Here is an 18,429-nt window from a genome sequence, read left to right as displayed (position 1 = left end):
TCAGTTTCGCCAGCCCTCGACTCAGAAACTGGAGCAGAGGGCTTGTGGGGCTTAGACGACTTCCCCGAGCCAGACTTGGACGGGGAGTCATCGGGCTTCAATAAGCCCCTCAAAATAAGCTTATTACGACGCTCCTGCAGGACTCTAACTAAATCCGTGGCAGACGGAACAAGAGTCCTGCAGGTGCAAAGGTCCCAAGCAGTAGACGCAAGAAGTGTGACAGTCTGTCAGAGACATTTTCTGACAGCACGAGTCACACTTCTTGAATCCCGAGACCTTAGCGTCTTTGGACATTGTTACCCTAAAGACAGTAACACAGTCAGCACACACACTCAGTCGACTTTCACACAAGGGGGAGTTAAAGGGGCTGACTAAAACAACTCACACACACAATAAGGGGGAGAGTAAACAAAAACTAAAGCCCTTAGGCTAGATTATAAAAATTAACTAAAGGGGTGGGTAGGGCTTAATGAAAAATTACTAATAAGTAATTAGGTAAAAACAATATCGATAGGGAAATAATCTGAAAAAAACTAACCTCAAGTTTAGGAAGAATTTGCTGAAATTTCTTTTACTGACCTGAGCCAGCAAAAAAAGGCAACCTCGCAGCGAAGCGGCAAATGAGATCTGGGGAGTTAGCACACGGTATTGTGGGATATAGGGCTGCCTCGAGCCAGTAAAAAATAGCTCTCGAGCTATAGTATAGGCAGAGTCGGAGCAGAGGATCAGCTCCGAACCCATCCAGTAAGAATGAAGGCGAGAATGACAACTTAACATCCTGAGTTTAGGTTATGGCTACATTGTTATAACTTTCTGCAATTGTAAGAAATGCAGAGTTTATTTTATAAAAGATAAGATCAGCTCCATGGTGCAGAGAGACAAAGCCCTGACTAGGACTAAGAAGATCAAAGTTCAAGTGCTCAGGCACTGAAGCAGTCAGGAGGGGAGAGGATGAAGTGACAGCTAATGCTAGCTCATCCATTCTTTGGTTAAGAAAATGGTTGTTCCTAGTCCTCCAATTGCTCCTATGCAAGTAAAGCATGCATACACCAAAAGGAAATAGGCTGGGGATGTGGGTTGGCCATCTTAAGTACAGTAGCTCTTAGGAGGCGAGTGTGTAGGAGCAGGCACATGAGGCCTCTTCACTGACACAGATGTCCATGTCAGCCACCAGGTGCTGGAGATGGGGCTTTATATAACCCATACAGCTTACATTTGTCATCACAACTTCAAAGGTAAACTGGTGTAGGGCATTTTCCAGCTTTGAAGATAGACTTGTAAGGTTACAATAGGACCAGTCTTGGATCTGGCATAATCGTCAGTTGCAGCTAAAGCAGAAGATGAGAGATGTGAGCAGAGGGACACAAAGTATCTCATAGATGCCTGGATAATGGCCGCTCCGGATGCATCTCCCCTTCATACCTGCAGAGCCAGCATTGAAGAATGAATGTGTTAGGGTCCAACTGGAGGTAGCAGGCACATAGGCACAAATGATAGAAACAAGTGAAATATATATAAAAGTTTGAAAGAGCATATTGAAAAAACAAAATAAATGGATTTAATGAATATGTAATAAGATATGAAGATATTAAAATTATGAATATGTAATAACATATGAAGATATTAAAATTATGATAAAGGCAAGAAAACTGAAAAGTGACTGGATAACTTCAGCCAAACTATCAAGCAGATTTATCAACTGACTACATGAACATTTTGATACTTTATAAAGATATTTAAAACATGTTTTTGTCAGCTCGTGCTGGAATAAGTGAAGACAGTATACCTTCAAATCGAAGATATTTCCTATACACAAATAAAGAATATTCATGGTGAATGTGTAATAGGTATTGATGTACACCAGTCATAGCCAGCTTTTCAATGCTGCTACATATTCCTTTGTGAGATTGGAATGCATTTTTTTTTTTTTTTTTTTGCAATAAACTTCAAACGCAGGATGAAAATAAAGGCAACAAATTTAGCCGGACTCAAAACAGAAATGTTTTCTTTGTACAGCAAGAGCAGCACAATGCCCATTGAGTAAATATAGGTGCAGATGGATGATAAACTGTTAGAATCAGTCTACACGCAACACATTTCTGTACACTGCTAACGTGGAAAGTAAACATGGTATACTATACAGTGGGCAGTTGGCCACAGGTGGAAGAGGTGCACAGGGCACTATAATAAGACTGCTGAATACATCATAGCACAAAGTACTGGCAGCCTCTTTGCTGTAATGACAGGTCGATCCATCTGCATTGGTGGGCAAATACATATAGAAAAAAGTATACCGCATAGCCATGCTGTACACTAATGTAGTGGACTGCTTTTCACATATGGTGAAGGAACAAAACACTGGAAGATGGCAAAGGTGCTGCACACAGCAGCTGGTAACTTATGTCTAGGTGTGTCAAAATACTCAACAACACACCAACTATTGACTGTGATGAATGTCATCTTCCTTCCACAACAAACCAAGACCTCAGCTTTTTTCCTTCTCTACTACCTGTGCAATACATGGACTTGTTATCAGTGTTCCAGATTACATGCAACTGTTATAAACAGATGCAGGTTGCAGTTTACAGTCACTTACACACAAAACACTATGAAAATGTTTTTACAGTACTTCACAATCACAGCAAAGTTGCAGCACACAGAGGGCAGTCTATATATCATCAATCAACTGGCCTGGTTCACTACTCATGATTCATGACAGAAACCAATAAGGACAAATTGTACACATGACTGTAGGCTGGTCCACAGCTGAAAAGAAGATTCCCAGATTTGCACCATGAGACATATCTTGGGCCTATTCCAAAACACTTGTTCTCAATGTAAGTGACCACTTATACAGAAAAGAGGTTTTAGAATATGGCCCCTGCTGTAAGCTAATAGGCTTACTGAATTAAGTCGATGAAGTAAGTCACTGACAGCAAGTCTTTCAGAATCAGGGCAAACTTACATAGAGCTCAGATTTTGGAATCTGGCCTCTCACTACCAAGTCATGCAGATCATCCATTATATACATCAATATCACATAGTTAAATTGACTTCTAGGGAGAACTCTCAGCTCATAATACCTTTGTGAGGCACTCACTGTGGGTTAGAAACTCTCCACCTGACACCACAGTAAGCCTTGCTCACATATGTACAATTAACTTATATTTTGCCCAGTGCCCCACTACCTCTACCTTTATACCTTGCACTGTATGCGCACTGCTTACTTCTCAGATACATTCTGTAGTTGGCATCAATGCTTTTTAATATCATGCTAAAGGTAGGAATAACAAACTTCACATACTGACTTGCTCTGCATCATCTGTGCTTTTGCTATATGCACTGATCCATCACTACTTCGCCTGGCTCATTTCAAAATCTCGTAATGGCAGGTGGACTCTTGGTATACACTATGTCCCACATCTCTGAATCTCATCCAATGTATTGTGCACTAGCAACTGCAGCATTTAGAGAAAAAAAATTTAGGGGAATGAACTTAAAACCCTGCAGCTAAGAGAGGTTTGCATTTTTCCTGCCAAAAGCAGTTTTCTCCTTTTTGTTACATGGACATCTCATGGGTAAAGAAAAAAACACTATATGCATAACGGAATGAAGGATCAAAACAATACACACATTTCTCAGCATAAATTTCATGGTATTCTATAAAGGCATCTGTTTGCTGGTACTGCTCACCCTTTTACTTTAGGTTTTAAATGCCTTTCCTTATGAGCAGCACAAAAACAAATTTCTCTTATTTTTCCTTAACATAGATACAAGGTAAATCATCACTCCAACAACTCTTTACAGCTGCCAGTAATGAAAGAAAAGTACAATTGTTTTAAAAAAGTTACTATAATATTAGATATTTGAATCATCACTGCTGCATAAGCTATATGGGTTATATGCTGCATAGGATACAACTGTCAGGGCTGGGATTACTGTGAAAACAATACGAGACGGAGAAACTTTATACAATCTATACAAGGGCAGCAGGCTGCCAGGGAAACTGCAAGGCTGTGAAAACACATCCAAAGCTGACAAAACTGTAGGGAGAGGTGGAAATACTAACTGTAACAAATCATAATATTTTTCTGAGGGACTTGAAGACCTCATTATCCTTTCATTGAAAATACATATTAATCCTTGAAAATCACCTCAGAGAAAGATAATCTCCCACAGGAAGAACCAGATACCACTCTCTCCTCAGAATCTGAATCAGAAGCCTGAGGAGGGAAAAAATGCATCTGTCCCTTCACATTCCCTTACCGGTTCAATTTCCTGAACTGTTCCAGGGAAATAATCCCTTTTTCATTTGCCAAAAACACCCTTATAAGAAGGGTCAGGAGTCTGCACAAAACCCTGATACAAGCTTAATAAATACGGTTGTGCAGAGTAACTGACAAGATGAACGTTTTTAATTTTGGGTCTCTTTTCTGACAGGAAAAACTGAAGGAGACCTAGCATTGCCAGTAACAACTTCCCCAGGGATGGTCACAACATTCAGGTTAAGCTGGAGCAAATTCCCAGCCCCCCAGCCCCCTTCTCCCAAGACTGACTAGAGTGTCTCTCTCGTCCACCAAAGGTACCTTAACAGCCAGAGGGTGTGTCCAACTTCTGTTCCACTGTGGCTGAATACACAAGAGAGTTCTGAAGCATAGCAGGAGTGGTCTGAAGAACCAGCTTTGGCAACAGCAGAGTTACTCACCTGCAGCTGAAGCAAATTACCAGCCTGCCATGATAGCAAATGCTGCTTAATCTTTTTCTTTTTGAGGTTGAAAAAAATTCCAGCTTACAAACCAGTGTGTCATTCCAAGATAAAGCTAAAAATGGTGCTCATTTCTCAGGGAAGCTTAGCAGCAATAGTCTATATAAAAACAGCAAAAAATAACTTTTCCCCCAGGAAAACAAATAATAAAAAAAAGCACTTTAAATACTTTCCCCAGATTCAAAAAGTAAAATAAGAAGTTATGTACTCACCATAATGTTCCATCAGAGTAGGAAACTTCATTTGTCTGCAACCTTTGGGTATCGGATCCGATCTCGGATCAGAGCCGGCAACTTGTTTCACAGCTATCAGATCCGAGCTCCTAGCTCCTCCCCTTACCCATAATCCCCTGCCAACCCGGACTGACCTCCAATCAAGTTTGCCCTCATACAAGCAGCTAAAAAGGTTAAATACGTCCTGTAGGGGACTAGAAGAAGGACATCCAGGGACTAAAACTTCTGAAGGTCAGGGGGAAGGAGTGCGGGTGATGGTTGCAGACAAATGAAGTTTCCTACTCAGATGGAACATTATGGTGAGTACATAATTTCTTAATCTGAAGTAGGTACTTCATTTGTCAGCAACCTTTGGGACAGAGTCCCCAGCTACCTGGATCTTGGGCGGCCATCATGGAAGGATATTCCGGACCACTGCGGAGCCAAAAGATGCTCTCCCTCTGGAGATAACGTCCAGCTTATAATGGTTGATAAAGGTATGAGATGAGGCCCCAGTGGCTGCGGAGCAAATATCATCTAAAGACACTCTAGACCTAAAGGCAGTGGAGGTAGATATAGAGCGAGTAGAGTGTGCACGAACTCCCTGAGGTGCGGGCCTCCCAGAACTTTCAAAGGCCGATAGAATACACTGTGAGATCCAGAATACACTGTGAGATCCAGCTTGATAAAGTGACCTTAGAGACAGGTTTACCCAAGTTAAATTTGACAAAGGAGATGAACAACTGGTCGGATTGTCTATGACCAGCAGTCCTGTGAATGTAAAAGTGCAGTTGTCTATGCACATCTAACGAATGCAGTTTGTATTCTCTTTTGTTCTGATACTTAGGAAAGAAGACTGGCAGGTTAATGGATTGATTGATATTGGCCTCTGAAGCCACCTTGGGAAAAAATGAGGGGTTGGTCCTGAGGTACACTCTATCCTGGTGAAAAGCCAAGTACGGGGGTTTTACACAAAGGGCCTGAAGCTCAGAAACTCTTTTCGCTGAAGTAATAGCGCCAAGGAACGCCATTTTCCAAGATAGGTACTTAAGATCAACCAAAGCAGCTGGTTCAAAAGGGGGAGCTGTCAATGCCTGTAGGACTAGTGATAAATCCCAAGGGGGTATAACTTCCTTGACAGGAGGTCTGAGCAGGAAGGTACCCTTTAGAAAGGTTTTACACAATTTAGTCGTAATCAAGGGACCTGACTCATGTCCCCACATGGTAATGAGAGATAGCTGCCAGTTGAACCTTGACTGTAGAGCAGCTAGCCCCCTGATGAAACAGACCTGTAAAGAAATCCAACACAGTCGGTAACGGCGCTGTGAAGGGATCTAAGTTATGATTCTCCGCCCAGATGGAGAAACGCTTCCACTTATTGTGATAGACCTTCCTAGTGGAAGGTTTATATACTGCTACAAGGATGGCTTTAACTGGGGAAGAGATTCCGGGAGTCCTGATTAGGAGTGGAACTGGAGCAGACAAGCTGTCAACTTGAGGTTGTCCAGATTCGGGATCGGGAGATTCAGGGGATGAGATATTAGATCCGGTAGGGGATCCAGAATCCAAGGAGGATTTACCAGGTGAGACCACAGGTAAGGGAACCACCCTTGACGAGGCCAGAATGGGGCAATGAGGATCATTCTGCTCCCCAACCGACTGGCTATCTGTATGAGTTTCAGCATCAGAGGTAGAGGTGGGTAAGCATAAAGTAGACCGGGAGGCCAAGCATGCACCAGAGCATCTCTCGGGGATTCCCCGAAGGGGGGGAATTGGAGCGAAGTTTAGAGCGAACTGTTGCATTTCGTATTTGAGGGAGAAGCAAAGAGATCGCAACAGGGTTGCCCCCATTCGGCAAAAATCCACTTCGCTACCTGGGGATTGAGAGACCACTTGTAAGGGGAAAGGATGGTGCGGCTGAGCCTGTCCGCCAGAATGTTGGTCTGTCCCGGAATGTGCGTTGCAATAAGAAAGTGGTTGGTGGAGGTCGCCCATTCCCACACTCTCATGGCCTCTCGACAGAGAGGATAGGACCTGGTTCCCCCCTGTTTGTTGATGTACCAGACAACTGACATGTCTGTCTGGATCGCAATAGTTCCTACAGGAAGAAGGTTCTGAAGTGCTTGCAATGCTAATAGCACCACCCTCATCTCCAGGGTTCTGAAGTGCTTGCAACGCTAATAGCACCGCCCTCATCTCCAGGACATTGATACGCAAAGAGGTCTCTGCGTCGTTCCACGTGCCTTGGACCGTCCTGACTGAGTAATACCCCCCACCCACCCGAGGCGAGAGGAGTCCGTGGTCACCGTGGCAAGGGGAGGAGGCGTGGAGAAGGGACATCCCGTATGGAGGTCCGGAGATTGCAGCCACCATAAGAGAGCCCTGCTGAGGGGAATAGGATGGCTTAGGGGGTAATGTAGAAAGGACCACTGTACTTGAAGGGTCCATTGCAGGACCCTCATATTTAGATGAGCCAATGGCAAAAGAGTGATTGCCGCCGCTGCCATGGAGCCTAGAGCCCTCAGGACCAACTCCGCCGATGGGGCTTCTAATTGGAGGATGGCCCGCACATGAAGCCTCAGGTTTTGTAGTCGTTCCGCAGTCAAGAATGCTAGAAGGTTTCTTGTATCCAACTTGGCCCCTATAAACTCTATCACCTGAGTCGGAGCAAGAGAAGATTTTCCCTGTTGATGGTGATGCCCAGCTGGGGAGCAAGCCGGAGGAAGTAGTCCCTGGCTGAGCAAAGTAGATGCCTTGTCAGGGCGGTCAGGAGCCAGTCGTCCAGGTATGGAAAAACCTGCATTCCCTGGAGTCTCAGGTGGGCCTCTATCACTGCTAATACTTTGGTAAACACCCTGGGGGCTGTGGGGAGGCCAAAGGGAAGGACCCTGAACTGGTAGTGACTGGCTCCCAGCCAGAAGTGGAGGACCCTCCTAGATCGTCTGTCCATCAGAATGTGGTAGTACACATCCTTGAGGTCTATTGAGCACATCCAGTCGTTCTCCTGCAATAGGGGGAGGATGGATTGAAGAGTGACCATCCGGAATTTTTGTTTGGTTACTGACAGGTTCAAAAGGGAGAGGTCGAGAATTGGCCTCAAGTCCCCCGTCTTTTTGGCACCAGAAAGAACCTGGAGTAAAAACCTAATCCGCGCTGGTCTGGGGGGACGGGTTGGATGGCTCTTTTTTCTAGGAGCTGCTGAATTTCTGCAGCTGCTACCTCCCTCTGATCGGGTGGGTACATCGGGGAGATTTCTGAGTTTGGGGACATGATACAGGGGAATTTGGTAACCTCTGGATAGGATACGAAGCACCCAGCGATCTGATGTGATGGACTCCCAAGCTGCCAGGTGCCTCGAGAAACGCCCCCCCCCCCGACTGCCCCCAGAGTGGAGCAGTCGGGCATCCCCTCAGGGTTGCTGTGTGGGCCGATCAGAGAAGGTTTCTCTGGACCCAAAATTCTTCGGGCCCCCTCTGCCTCTAGGGCGGCGTCCTCCCTGTCGTCCTCTGCCACGGAAGGACTGGTTGTCCAGAGCAGGCTGGGAATGTTGCGATTTCCAGAACCACATCTTCTGTCCCTTTTGGCTCTTAGAGAAGGACCTCTGGGGAGCAGAGAAGCGGACTCAGACGGCAGACATCTTCCCGTCCTTTTCGCTCTGGACTAAAGTCTCGCAAACTGTCTTGTCAAATAAGGCAGAACCATCAAAAGGGGCATTCATAAATGACACCTTGAAGGGTTCTGCGAAGTCACAATGTCGGAGCCAGGCCTGGCATCTCATGACTAGGCCTGCTCCGCTGGCTCTAGGGGCTCCCTCTGTGGCATGGGACAAAAGTCACATAGAGGTATTCGATATAGATCTTAGAGTGGCCATGCGAGTGGAGTACAATTGTTTGTCCTCCGCCGACATGGACTCCGGGGGGGGAGCAGCGTACTCTTTGATAAGGTCTTGCTGCATCCTAATAATGTGTGCCATGTAGTTCAGGGACCTTACTGAAAAGGTCGCTGAACTAAAGACCCGCTTCCCTAGGTGATCCATCGAGCGGGACTCTTTGCTCAGTGGATGGACCGAGGGGCTCTCCTGAGCTAACTCCCTCTTAGTGGCTGCCGCCACCAACATGGCATCTACAGGGGAACCCTTGCTCCAGTGGGACCTCTCTGAAGGGGGGCTCAGAATCCTATTTGGGCATTTGGGAACTGGCTCCACAGAGTCCGGCTCCTTCCATGCCCTGGTGGTAATAAGGTCCACCAGGGGGTCGGGCGGAGGGGACACCCAAGAGGTAGATGGGCCTGCTTCGAATGCCTCCAGGAACACGGACTCGTCGGAAGCCTTGGGGGGCAGACCCCCCCCCCCCAATCCTGAGCATTTCCATGATGTCTCCGAAGGAGACATCCTCGGGGGGTGACCTTGGGGAGCCTTCCCCTTCATCCATGTCCGTGTCTTCTGTTAAGGATTCAGGGGAGTCCACGTGCCTCCTCTTACACTTCCGCTTATGAGGAACATCCTCTGGGGGCTGTCCGAGGAAGTCTCACCAGCAACATCTTGTTCCAAAGGAACGACCTGAGACATCGAAGCAGGCTGTCCCTGTGGCCGGGTAATGAAAGCCAGACCCAGCTGAGAGGGAGTGCAGGATGGGGCCGAGGCAAGGACCGGAGGTCCGGACGCACTCAACAGAGCCCTCTCCACCGCATCAAAGGCAGAGGGAGAGTCGCTCTCTCTCAGATCCAAGCGCCGACTCCCACTCAGATCATATGGGGGGATTGGAACCAGAGCCGAGACCATCAGATCCGAAGGACCCGTTTGCTCCGACCTGGATGGAGCCGAAGGCACACTGAATCCCTCGGATCTGAAGCTCAGCCCACAGCTCCGAGAGCTCGGATCAGACAAGGACGGACCCGACAAACTCGAGGGAAAGGTTGGAGCCGAAGTACCAAGCACTGTGGGCGCCGACCCACCACCGGCTCCAACGCTGCGGGAAGCGGGTTGGAGAAGGAGCTATCGGGGCAAAAAAAGGCGTTGAGCTCCCCCCTGAATGGGGGGGGGGGGTGGGAGCACTCCCATCTGCAGCTGGGCCTGGATGAACCTTCGCTTCATTCGGTCCAAGTCTGCATCTGACAGGCTATAAGTGGATCTCGACGAGGCCCCCAAGGCGGGCCGGGAGTGCCGCCTCGATGACCGACGGAGATCTGGTCTCCTCCTCCTCGTGTCCCAGTGAGAAGCATGGGGACCGGAGCCGAGGAGACGACGACTTGGAAGCCATGGAGGGAGAAGCCCGCTTAGCTGGGGGGGGGGCCGAAGCGGAGGCCTCGGCCCGCTTGTGGTGCTTCTCCCTCTTTCTCCCTCCTGGCGTCCCTCTCCTCTGGTGCCGTAGCAGGAGTTGAGTCCCGGCCGGGGGGAGAAAGGCAGGAGTGGCCACCACCAAGGACTGTGGTGAGGCCAGAATCCGGGGGCAAAAGTCCCGCCAGGATCAGCTTCGACCTCTGCTCTTTCAGTGCCCTGGGGTTGAACCCTGCGCAGATAACACACCCTGAGGACAGGTGTTCAACCCCAAGGCACTGAACACAGTGTGGCCATTCACCGGTAAAAGCTTATGGCCACACTCGGTGCATTTAGAGAAGATCGGTTTTGGGGCCTCTGACATTATACTACAAAAAAAAAAAGCAAACTCACTCACACAAGGCCCCAAACGCACACCGACCCACACAAACACTACGCACCAGCGAGGGGAGGGGAGGAAATTACACTAACAAAAAATACAAGATTCTAAGGCTAAAATAAAAGGGAACCTAACACACTCAACCTTTTACTAAAAAATTACAACAATAAGTACAATAAGTTGAAAAGTTATCTGCATATACTAGGAGCTCTGAATCTAGCTGCTTTCACTAAGCACGGCAAACTAGATCGAAGGTCAGTCAGGGTTGGCAGGGGATTATAGGTAAGGGGAGGAGCTAGGAGCTCTGATCTGATAGCTGTGAAACAAGTTGCCGGCTCGGTTCCGAGATCGGATCCGATACCCAAAGGTTGCTGACAAATGAAGTACCTACTTCAGATCAATCGTTTTTTCCACCACAGACAATGTAGTTTTAAACAATTTTTAACTATAATAGTTAAAAGGTGTGCTTCCATTTAAAAATAGATAAAGGTCACAAGGCAGTCAACAAAAAGTACAGTTTTGTACCTACCACAAATGTAGATGTCCGAGAGGTATGTATCTGCAGTCCTAACAAATGGGTTGTCCTGCCTCAGGCAGCCCTTCGGTCGCCGGATTCCAAAGTCTGGGTCTGGCCTCGGCTGATGTCGCACTTCACCCGACGTCATAGCTGCTGTCAATTGGGTATAAAGGCATCAGCCGACACCATTTTCCTCAGTGTTTCTTGCCCCAGATGCCAGGTGCCCTCTAGGAAGGCTAAATTTGGATAAATGCAAATGATTCCAAACAGTAGAGAGCAAACAAAAATGAACATGTATGTACATATATACAAACAAATACACCATAATAGATTCCCCCAGCTAGCTACAAGATGGGCAAATACCGTAGGAGTACCACAGAGGGGAAGGAGGGTGGGTAATCCTGACTGCAGATGCATACCTCTCGGACATCTACATTTATGGTAGGTACAAAACTGTACTATGTCCTTCAAGGATGCATCTGCAGTCCTAACAAATGGGTAGAATACCATAGCCAAACTGGGGGAGGAGGCACTAAGAAGATTATGGTGTAGTTAAGATCCCTTGCAAAACAGCAGTGGCAAAACCTGCTCGGGATCTGGAGTATATAGGCAGATTATAATGCTTGGCAAATGTATGCACGGAGCTCCAAGTAGCAGCCTCTAAAATGTCTTTGGTAGCCACTCCTCGTAAGAAAGCTGTAGTAGTGGCTGTAGCCCTTGTGGAGTGAGGTCTGATGTTTTCTGGAGTTGTCTTTCCATGAAAGGAGTAACAAAATCTAATGCAATTTCCTATCCATTTTGAGATTGTCTGTTTTGAAATTGCTTTTCCTTCCATTCCTGCTGCATATGCTACCAGAAGCTGGTCAGTTTTTCTATTGTTCTTGGTTCTGTCCAGGTAATAGCGCAATTGCCTGTGTACATCCAAGGTATGCAGCAGTCTTTCCCCCCTGTTCTGTGGGGGTTGGGGAAGAATGTTGGTAGGTGGATTGCTTGGTTCAATGATACCCTGGAGACCACCTTTGGCATAAAAGTAGTGTTAGTTCTCAAGGACACTCTATCCTGATGGAAGATAAGGAAGGGCTGTACTGCCATTAATGCCTGTAATTCAGAAACCCTTCTTGCTGAAGTGATTGCAAGCAGGAAAGCAGTTTTCCAAGATAAGAACTGTAATTCTGCTGTTGCTGCTGGTTCAAAAGGGGGAAGTGTTAACTTTTCTAGCACAAAGTTCAGGTCCCATGTAGGCAGAGGTGGCTTCCTTGGAGGCTTTACATTTTTAATTCCTCTCAGAAACTGCCTGAGTAGAAGATGAGAGAAGACTGAAGGATCCATGTTGTATTCTGCTGAAATTGCTGATGCATGAATCTTGATGGAGGAGTAAGACAGGCCATTGTGGAAAAGTTCTGCTAAATATTCCAGGATGTTAGCTATGTTTGCCAATGATACATTTTCTCCTTTTGCTGCACTCCAAATGAGGTATCTTTTCCATTTTGCTGAATAAGTCTTCCTTGTGGAGGGTCTGCGAGCCTCCAGGATAATGTCTTTAACCCTCTGAGATAAATCTGGGTTATTTTGTTTTATGTAAGATTCCAAGCAGCTAGCTGCAGTGTTTTCAAGTTTGGATGCAGGATCTTGAAGTTGTTCTGTGTTAGCAGCAAAGGAACTAGAGGTAGAGGCCATGCGTGTGCCAGAGACATACTTCTCAGAAGCGGGTACCAATGCTGCCTCGGCCAGTCTGGAGCTATCAGTATGATCCTTGGGTGATCTTCTTTGATCTTCAGTAGCACTTTGTGCATCAAAGGAAGAGGTGGGAATGCATATGCTGTTAGGTTTTCCCAACTGAAGGATAGGGAGTCCACCTTCCACGCAAGTGGGTGGTATGTCCTTGTGCAGAATTTTCTCAATTGGTGGTTGTGTGGGGATGCGAACAGGTCTATTTCTGGTAGCCCCCATTTCTTTGTAATGGATTTGAAGATGTCCGGATGCAGCATCCATTCGTGGGCATCCGTGGTAGTTCTGCTTAAGGTGTCTGCTAGTATATTTTCTTTTCCTGGCACAAATATGGCCTGGAGCTGAATGTTGAGGTTCAGGGCCACATTCCACAGGTCCATTGCCATCCGGCATAGAGGATATGAATGTGTGCCTCCCTGCTTGTTGATATACCACATAACTGTGGTGTTGTCCGTCCTTATTAGCAAATGACCTTGTTGAAGAAACGGTCTGAATGTCTGAATTGCCTGTTTCACTGCCAGCATCTCTTTTTGATTTATGTGTAGGTTCAGCTGGTCCCGTGTCCATAGGCCTTGTATACACTTGTCTGCCATGTGTGCCCCCCAACCGAGGTCTGAGGCGTCCGTGGTGATAGTCTGGCTTGGGTGAGGGCTGTGGAAAGGCAGTCCTTTGTTCAACTAACAGGCCTGAGCCCACCACAGGAATTCTTGTTTCAGGCATGGAATTATTGGAATTTGGGTTTCTAGGCTGTGCTTGTGCTGACACCATAAATTCCTTAGGTACCATTGCAACTTCCTCATATGTAGTCTGGCATGTGGGATCAATATTATGCAGGATGCCATGTAACCCAGGGCTTGCAGGACTTTCCTTGCTGTAAGCTGGTTCTGCGTTGTTAATGCCTTGAAATAGAGCGGTAGTTTTTGCTTTTCTGCTGTGAGAAACGCCATTTGATTTGATGTGTCCGGTTCTGCACCCAAGAATGTAATCCTTTGGGATGGTACCAGCCTTTACTTTTTTATGTTGACTGTGTATCCCAAGGCCTGCAATAGGTGAATAACCTTTTCCAAATCTTTTGTTAATTTGATCTTGTTGTCCGCTTGTATCAGGCAGTCATCCAGGTATGGATAAATTTGAATTCCCTGAAGCCTGCAATGAGCAATTACTGATGCCAGGCATTTCGTAAATACTCTGGGCGCAGTAGATAAGCCAAAGGGCAATGTTGAGAATTGATAATGCTCTGATCCTGCAAGAAATCCGAGGTATCTTCTGCAATCTGGTCGAATAGGGATGTGCAGGTATGCCTCCTTGAGATCTAGAGTCACCAGCCAAGACTCCTTGCCCAGCATGGGAAGAAGTTGCTGTAGGGTCAGCATTTTGAATTTTGGAACAATGAGATATGTGTTGAGAGCGGACAGGTCGAGAATAGGCCTCCATTGGTTTTCTTTTCTTGGCACCAGGAAATGTCTGGAATAAAATCCTTGTCCTTGTTCCATAGCCGGTACCTTTTCTATAGCTCTCATCCTTAGTAAGTGGTTGATTTGTCCTAGAGCGTTTGTCTTTTGGTTTGGTGGTGGGTTTGGCATTCCTCTCTTCCTTGGTAGAGTATGGAAGTGAAACCTGTAACCTTTGTCTATTGTCTGTAAAATCCATTTGTCTCCTGTAATGTAATGCCAGTTTACTGAAAATAAGGCTAGCTTTCCACCTAAGGGTGCTTCCAGTTGTTCCCTGGTAGGCGGTATCAGAGCCAAGTCACTGTGACTGTCCTGTGGAAGTGGTAGTAGCTGGATCTGTGGCAGTACTTCTCTGGTTGTTAGGCTGCCACTGACGCCCCTGTAGGCACCTCTGGATTGACCTCTGCCTCTTGAGCCTATTTCTGCCTCTCTGTGCTCTGGTGGAGTCTGGAAAGGACCAATTCTTCGAAGGCCAATTTCTACTAAACCTAGGAGGCTGGACCTGTAAGAAATCCTTGACTGTTTGGACAGATTTTGCTTTTTCCTCCACCTTCTTTAACACTTGCTGTGCAGGGGAGCCAAACAAACTGAGTTTCTCCATGGGAGCATCTAGGAGCTTTGACTTTACATGGTCTGGTAAGGATTGCTCTTTTAACCATGCATGCCTTCTGATCACTGTACCAGTCATAGCTGATCTAAAGGAAGCCTCCAGTGCATCATAGCCGCATTTTAAGGAATGATTACTGACCTGCTGAGTGTTATGTACCAAATCCTGAAGGGACTTACGGTCTATAGGTTCAGGAGAGGATAGTTTTTTATTTAGCTGATCTAACAAAAATTCCTGATACTGAATCATGTGGAATTGACAGTTTTAAAGCCCTAGCCGAAAGAGTAGTAGAAGTATAAACTTTTTTACCCCATCTCTCTAATGCTCTAGATTCTCTTTCAGAGGGGAGGGGGTTTTTGGCAGTTGCTACAGCTTTGGGGCCTTGAGAAATAGTTTCAGGATCTGCAATAGGAGCCTTATACAGGTGATAATGTGTGTCCGGGACCCTGTAGTATCTGTCGGGCTTAGCAGGGGCCGGGGGAAGAGAGTCAGGGGCAGTACAAGCATCATTGAATGCATCATCCACAACTGTTAGTACTGGAGGAATGGCTAAAAGCCTATGCTGTGGCAAATGTAAAAGGTCCTTAGCCGTTTCCTAGAATCTGAAAAATCCTGGCCCTGCCATTGAAATTGTTCCCTCATAGCATGCAAGGTTTCCCCAAAAGAAAATTCCTCAGGAGGAGAGGCAGAAGGAATGGAGTCTTCTGCGTCAGAATCCTCATATGGAGAATAAGGGCCTTCTGGAGGATTTGAGTTTTCTGAATCATCAGAGGAATAATCCGTAGAAACTGGTTCAGGGGGCTCTGCTCTAGGCCTCTTCTCTGGAGGGGGATGAGAGGCCCCGTCAGGGTGAGGTTGGGATCCCCTGATCAAAGAAATGAGATCCTCTGCCAGGCTGAGCATTTGGGAACTAGAGCTAGGCCTGTGTGAGGGGGTTTTAGCAGGCAAGGCCTTAGAAGATTTAGCTGCTTTAGCCCTAGAGAAAGCCTGGATAGACATGGATGCAGGGGGCCTAGCAGCTCCACGTGCAGGAGTAGATATGTCTAAAGGAATAGTATCTGATAAATCCTGGGTGCCTGCTACAGCAGGAGAGATTCAGCCATGCTGTGTGAGGCCTCGGCTGTAGGAGGTATGCTTTCGGCCGAAGGAAAAACAGAGGACTCTGTTTCAGCCGAAACAGAGACACTCGCGGTTGGCTTAACCGTGGTTTCGGCCGAAACCGCGAGTGTCGGTCCTTTTCCTTACGCTTTTTATCTAACTGTGAAGTCGGAGTCTCCGACGGCATTTTATAAGCAAAAGCTTAGTTCAAAAGAAAGAAAAACAAATTTACATTTCCTACTTATTCTTATCAAGTTTACTGTCCTGGCAACTGTGGAATATACAGAAAAAAATTAATAATGCAAACACAAAATGAGAAAAAAATAAAACAGAAAAGTTGACCCTCAGTATGACAGCTACTGGTACCAAATTACATTACAATTTTACCTGGTTGTTCTGTAACATCCACTTTAGCAATGCTGACATCTAGATCTTCTCCCCAGTCTGCAAATTCATTCCACTCTGGCTGGAGACTTTGACACGCAGGACACCATGGTGCATAGCTGTACAAAACAAAATATATGGTATAAAAATTAACAGCAAGACAACCAGAGCTTCCTATCATGAGTTAATTAAACATATTGCTAATGCAATTATTACTTAACCACCAGTGTTTTTTTTTTTTTTATTACTGATGTATTCAAGAGCTGCCTGTGTCCATTGGTAGTACATTATACCTTATACCACGCATGGGTAAAATGGCCTACAAGAGCAACTAGCCTAGTACTTCTTTATGAACCTACGACTACAAGGCAAAAACAGTTCCATGTATCAACATGCCAAGGCTAATGGAACAAAATAAAATGTTATGCTAAAAACTAAAACGGTAAAACTCCTGCTACACAGTTTGAATGACAGATACTAAATCACTTGCCATTTTTTTCTAGCATCAACGACACTTCTAAACTCTACAACATTTGAGTAATACTACTGCAACACTATTCCATGGCTGCAATGATCATTCCATAGCATCAATCAATCTTACAATTCACAATCAAGTACTACAACTGATCCCATCAAAATTAGTGGCCTTTAATTAGAAAAAAACAAACCTTTACCCCCAAGTCAAAGTATGGCTGATTCATAAGGGGATATTACAGGAAGAGATTAAAAGAAAGCTGCTGCACGAGTACAGCACCAAGAAGTTTCACGAATATCACATTTCGTTTATTACATTAAAACTACAGATGTGCCCCTGGTCCTAAACAGCCCAGTCTTGCTGTTTAGTCTAATTAACACAGCTGTGCTACCTCAGTTGCCCTTGCCACAGATGGTAGCCACAAAACAGAGTATGGAGCAAGCTACAAAAGATGCTGGACTCCAAAAGAACTTCAAGATCCGTAAAGCAAAAACTAAAAACTATGTAATTAAACTTAATTGTGGACACACACAAACAAAAATACAGAAATGTAAATGAAATGTAACACACAGAGCAATGCTTAATTATTATTGTGTGTCATAGATATATATATATATATATATATATATATATATATATATATATATATATATAAATAAATTATATGGGTCTACATTAGTTTGTCAAAGTGGCATTCTGGCGAACAGCTATCTATATATGAATGCACACACACAAAAAAAAATTATTATATATATATATATATATATATATATATATATATATATATATATATATACATACATATACATACAACACACACACACACACACGTATGCAGACAGCTATTCCATATACTTTTATATATATATATATATATATATATATATATATATATATATATATTATATACAAGTATGCATGCGCACACATACATGCACACACATATGCATACATGCGGGTACGCATACACACGCGCGTGCACACAATGTACACATACACGCAGAGCTATATAAAGACGTTATGTACTCACCATAACGTTCCATCTGAGTAGGTAACTTCATTTGTCAGCAACCTGTGGGTATCGGATTGGGATCCGAGCTGGCAGCTTTCCAAGCTAGAGATCCGAGCTCCAAGCTCTTACCCATAATGCCCTGCCACCTCCTTCCAATCCCCAGATCGCGTTTGCCCATCTACATAATCTCACCATGACAAAGCAACAACCTGGAGAATCCTAACCTAAGGATTAACAAATGACCTGGATAAACCATCCTAGTGATCACGAAACCAAAGAACCAGGTTAGGGGGAAGGAGGGAGGGTTGTCTAGACACTAAATCCAATTTATAGTGAGAGATAAAAGGGTATGCCCAAGTAGCCACAGAACAAATGTCATCCAAGGGAATTCTTGACCAGAATGCAGATGATGTAGCCAAAGAATGGGTAGAGTGAGCATGAACCCCAGTAGGTTCTGGCAGGCCAGACAGTTTATATATGAACAAAATGCAATTTGAAATCCATCTGGCCCGAGTCACCTTCGATA

The 18,429-nt window shown here is 45.4% G+C and overlaps 1 protein-coding gene across 1 annotated transcript in view; it reads right to left on the bottom strand.

Moving 5' to 3' along the window:
• TMX1 (thioredoxin related transmembrane protein 1) overlaps positions 1-18,429 on the bottom strand; it is a 369,569-nt gene that overhangs the window by 308,126 nt on the left and 43,014 nt on the right. The window contains exon 2 of the mRNA XM_044074320.1: positions 16,420-16,535. Within this exon, the coding sequence (XP_043930255.1) occupies positions 16,420-16,535 (116 nt within the window). The remainder of the gene's footprint in view (positions 1-16,419; positions 16,536-18,429) is intronic.

The sequence above is a fragment of the Protopterus annectens genome, chromosome 6.part0, assembly GCF_019279795.1.
Source record: "Protopterus annectens isolate FY-2018-M chromosome 6.part0, PAN1.0, whole genome shotgun sequence".
Taxonomy (NCBI): domain Eukaryota; kingdom Metazoa; phylum Chordata; order Ceratodontiformes; family Protopteridae; genus Protopterus; species Protopterus annectens.
The sequence above is the reverse complement of the archived record's forward strand: the minus strand, read 5'-3'. Positions and strand labels throughout refer to the sequence as shown.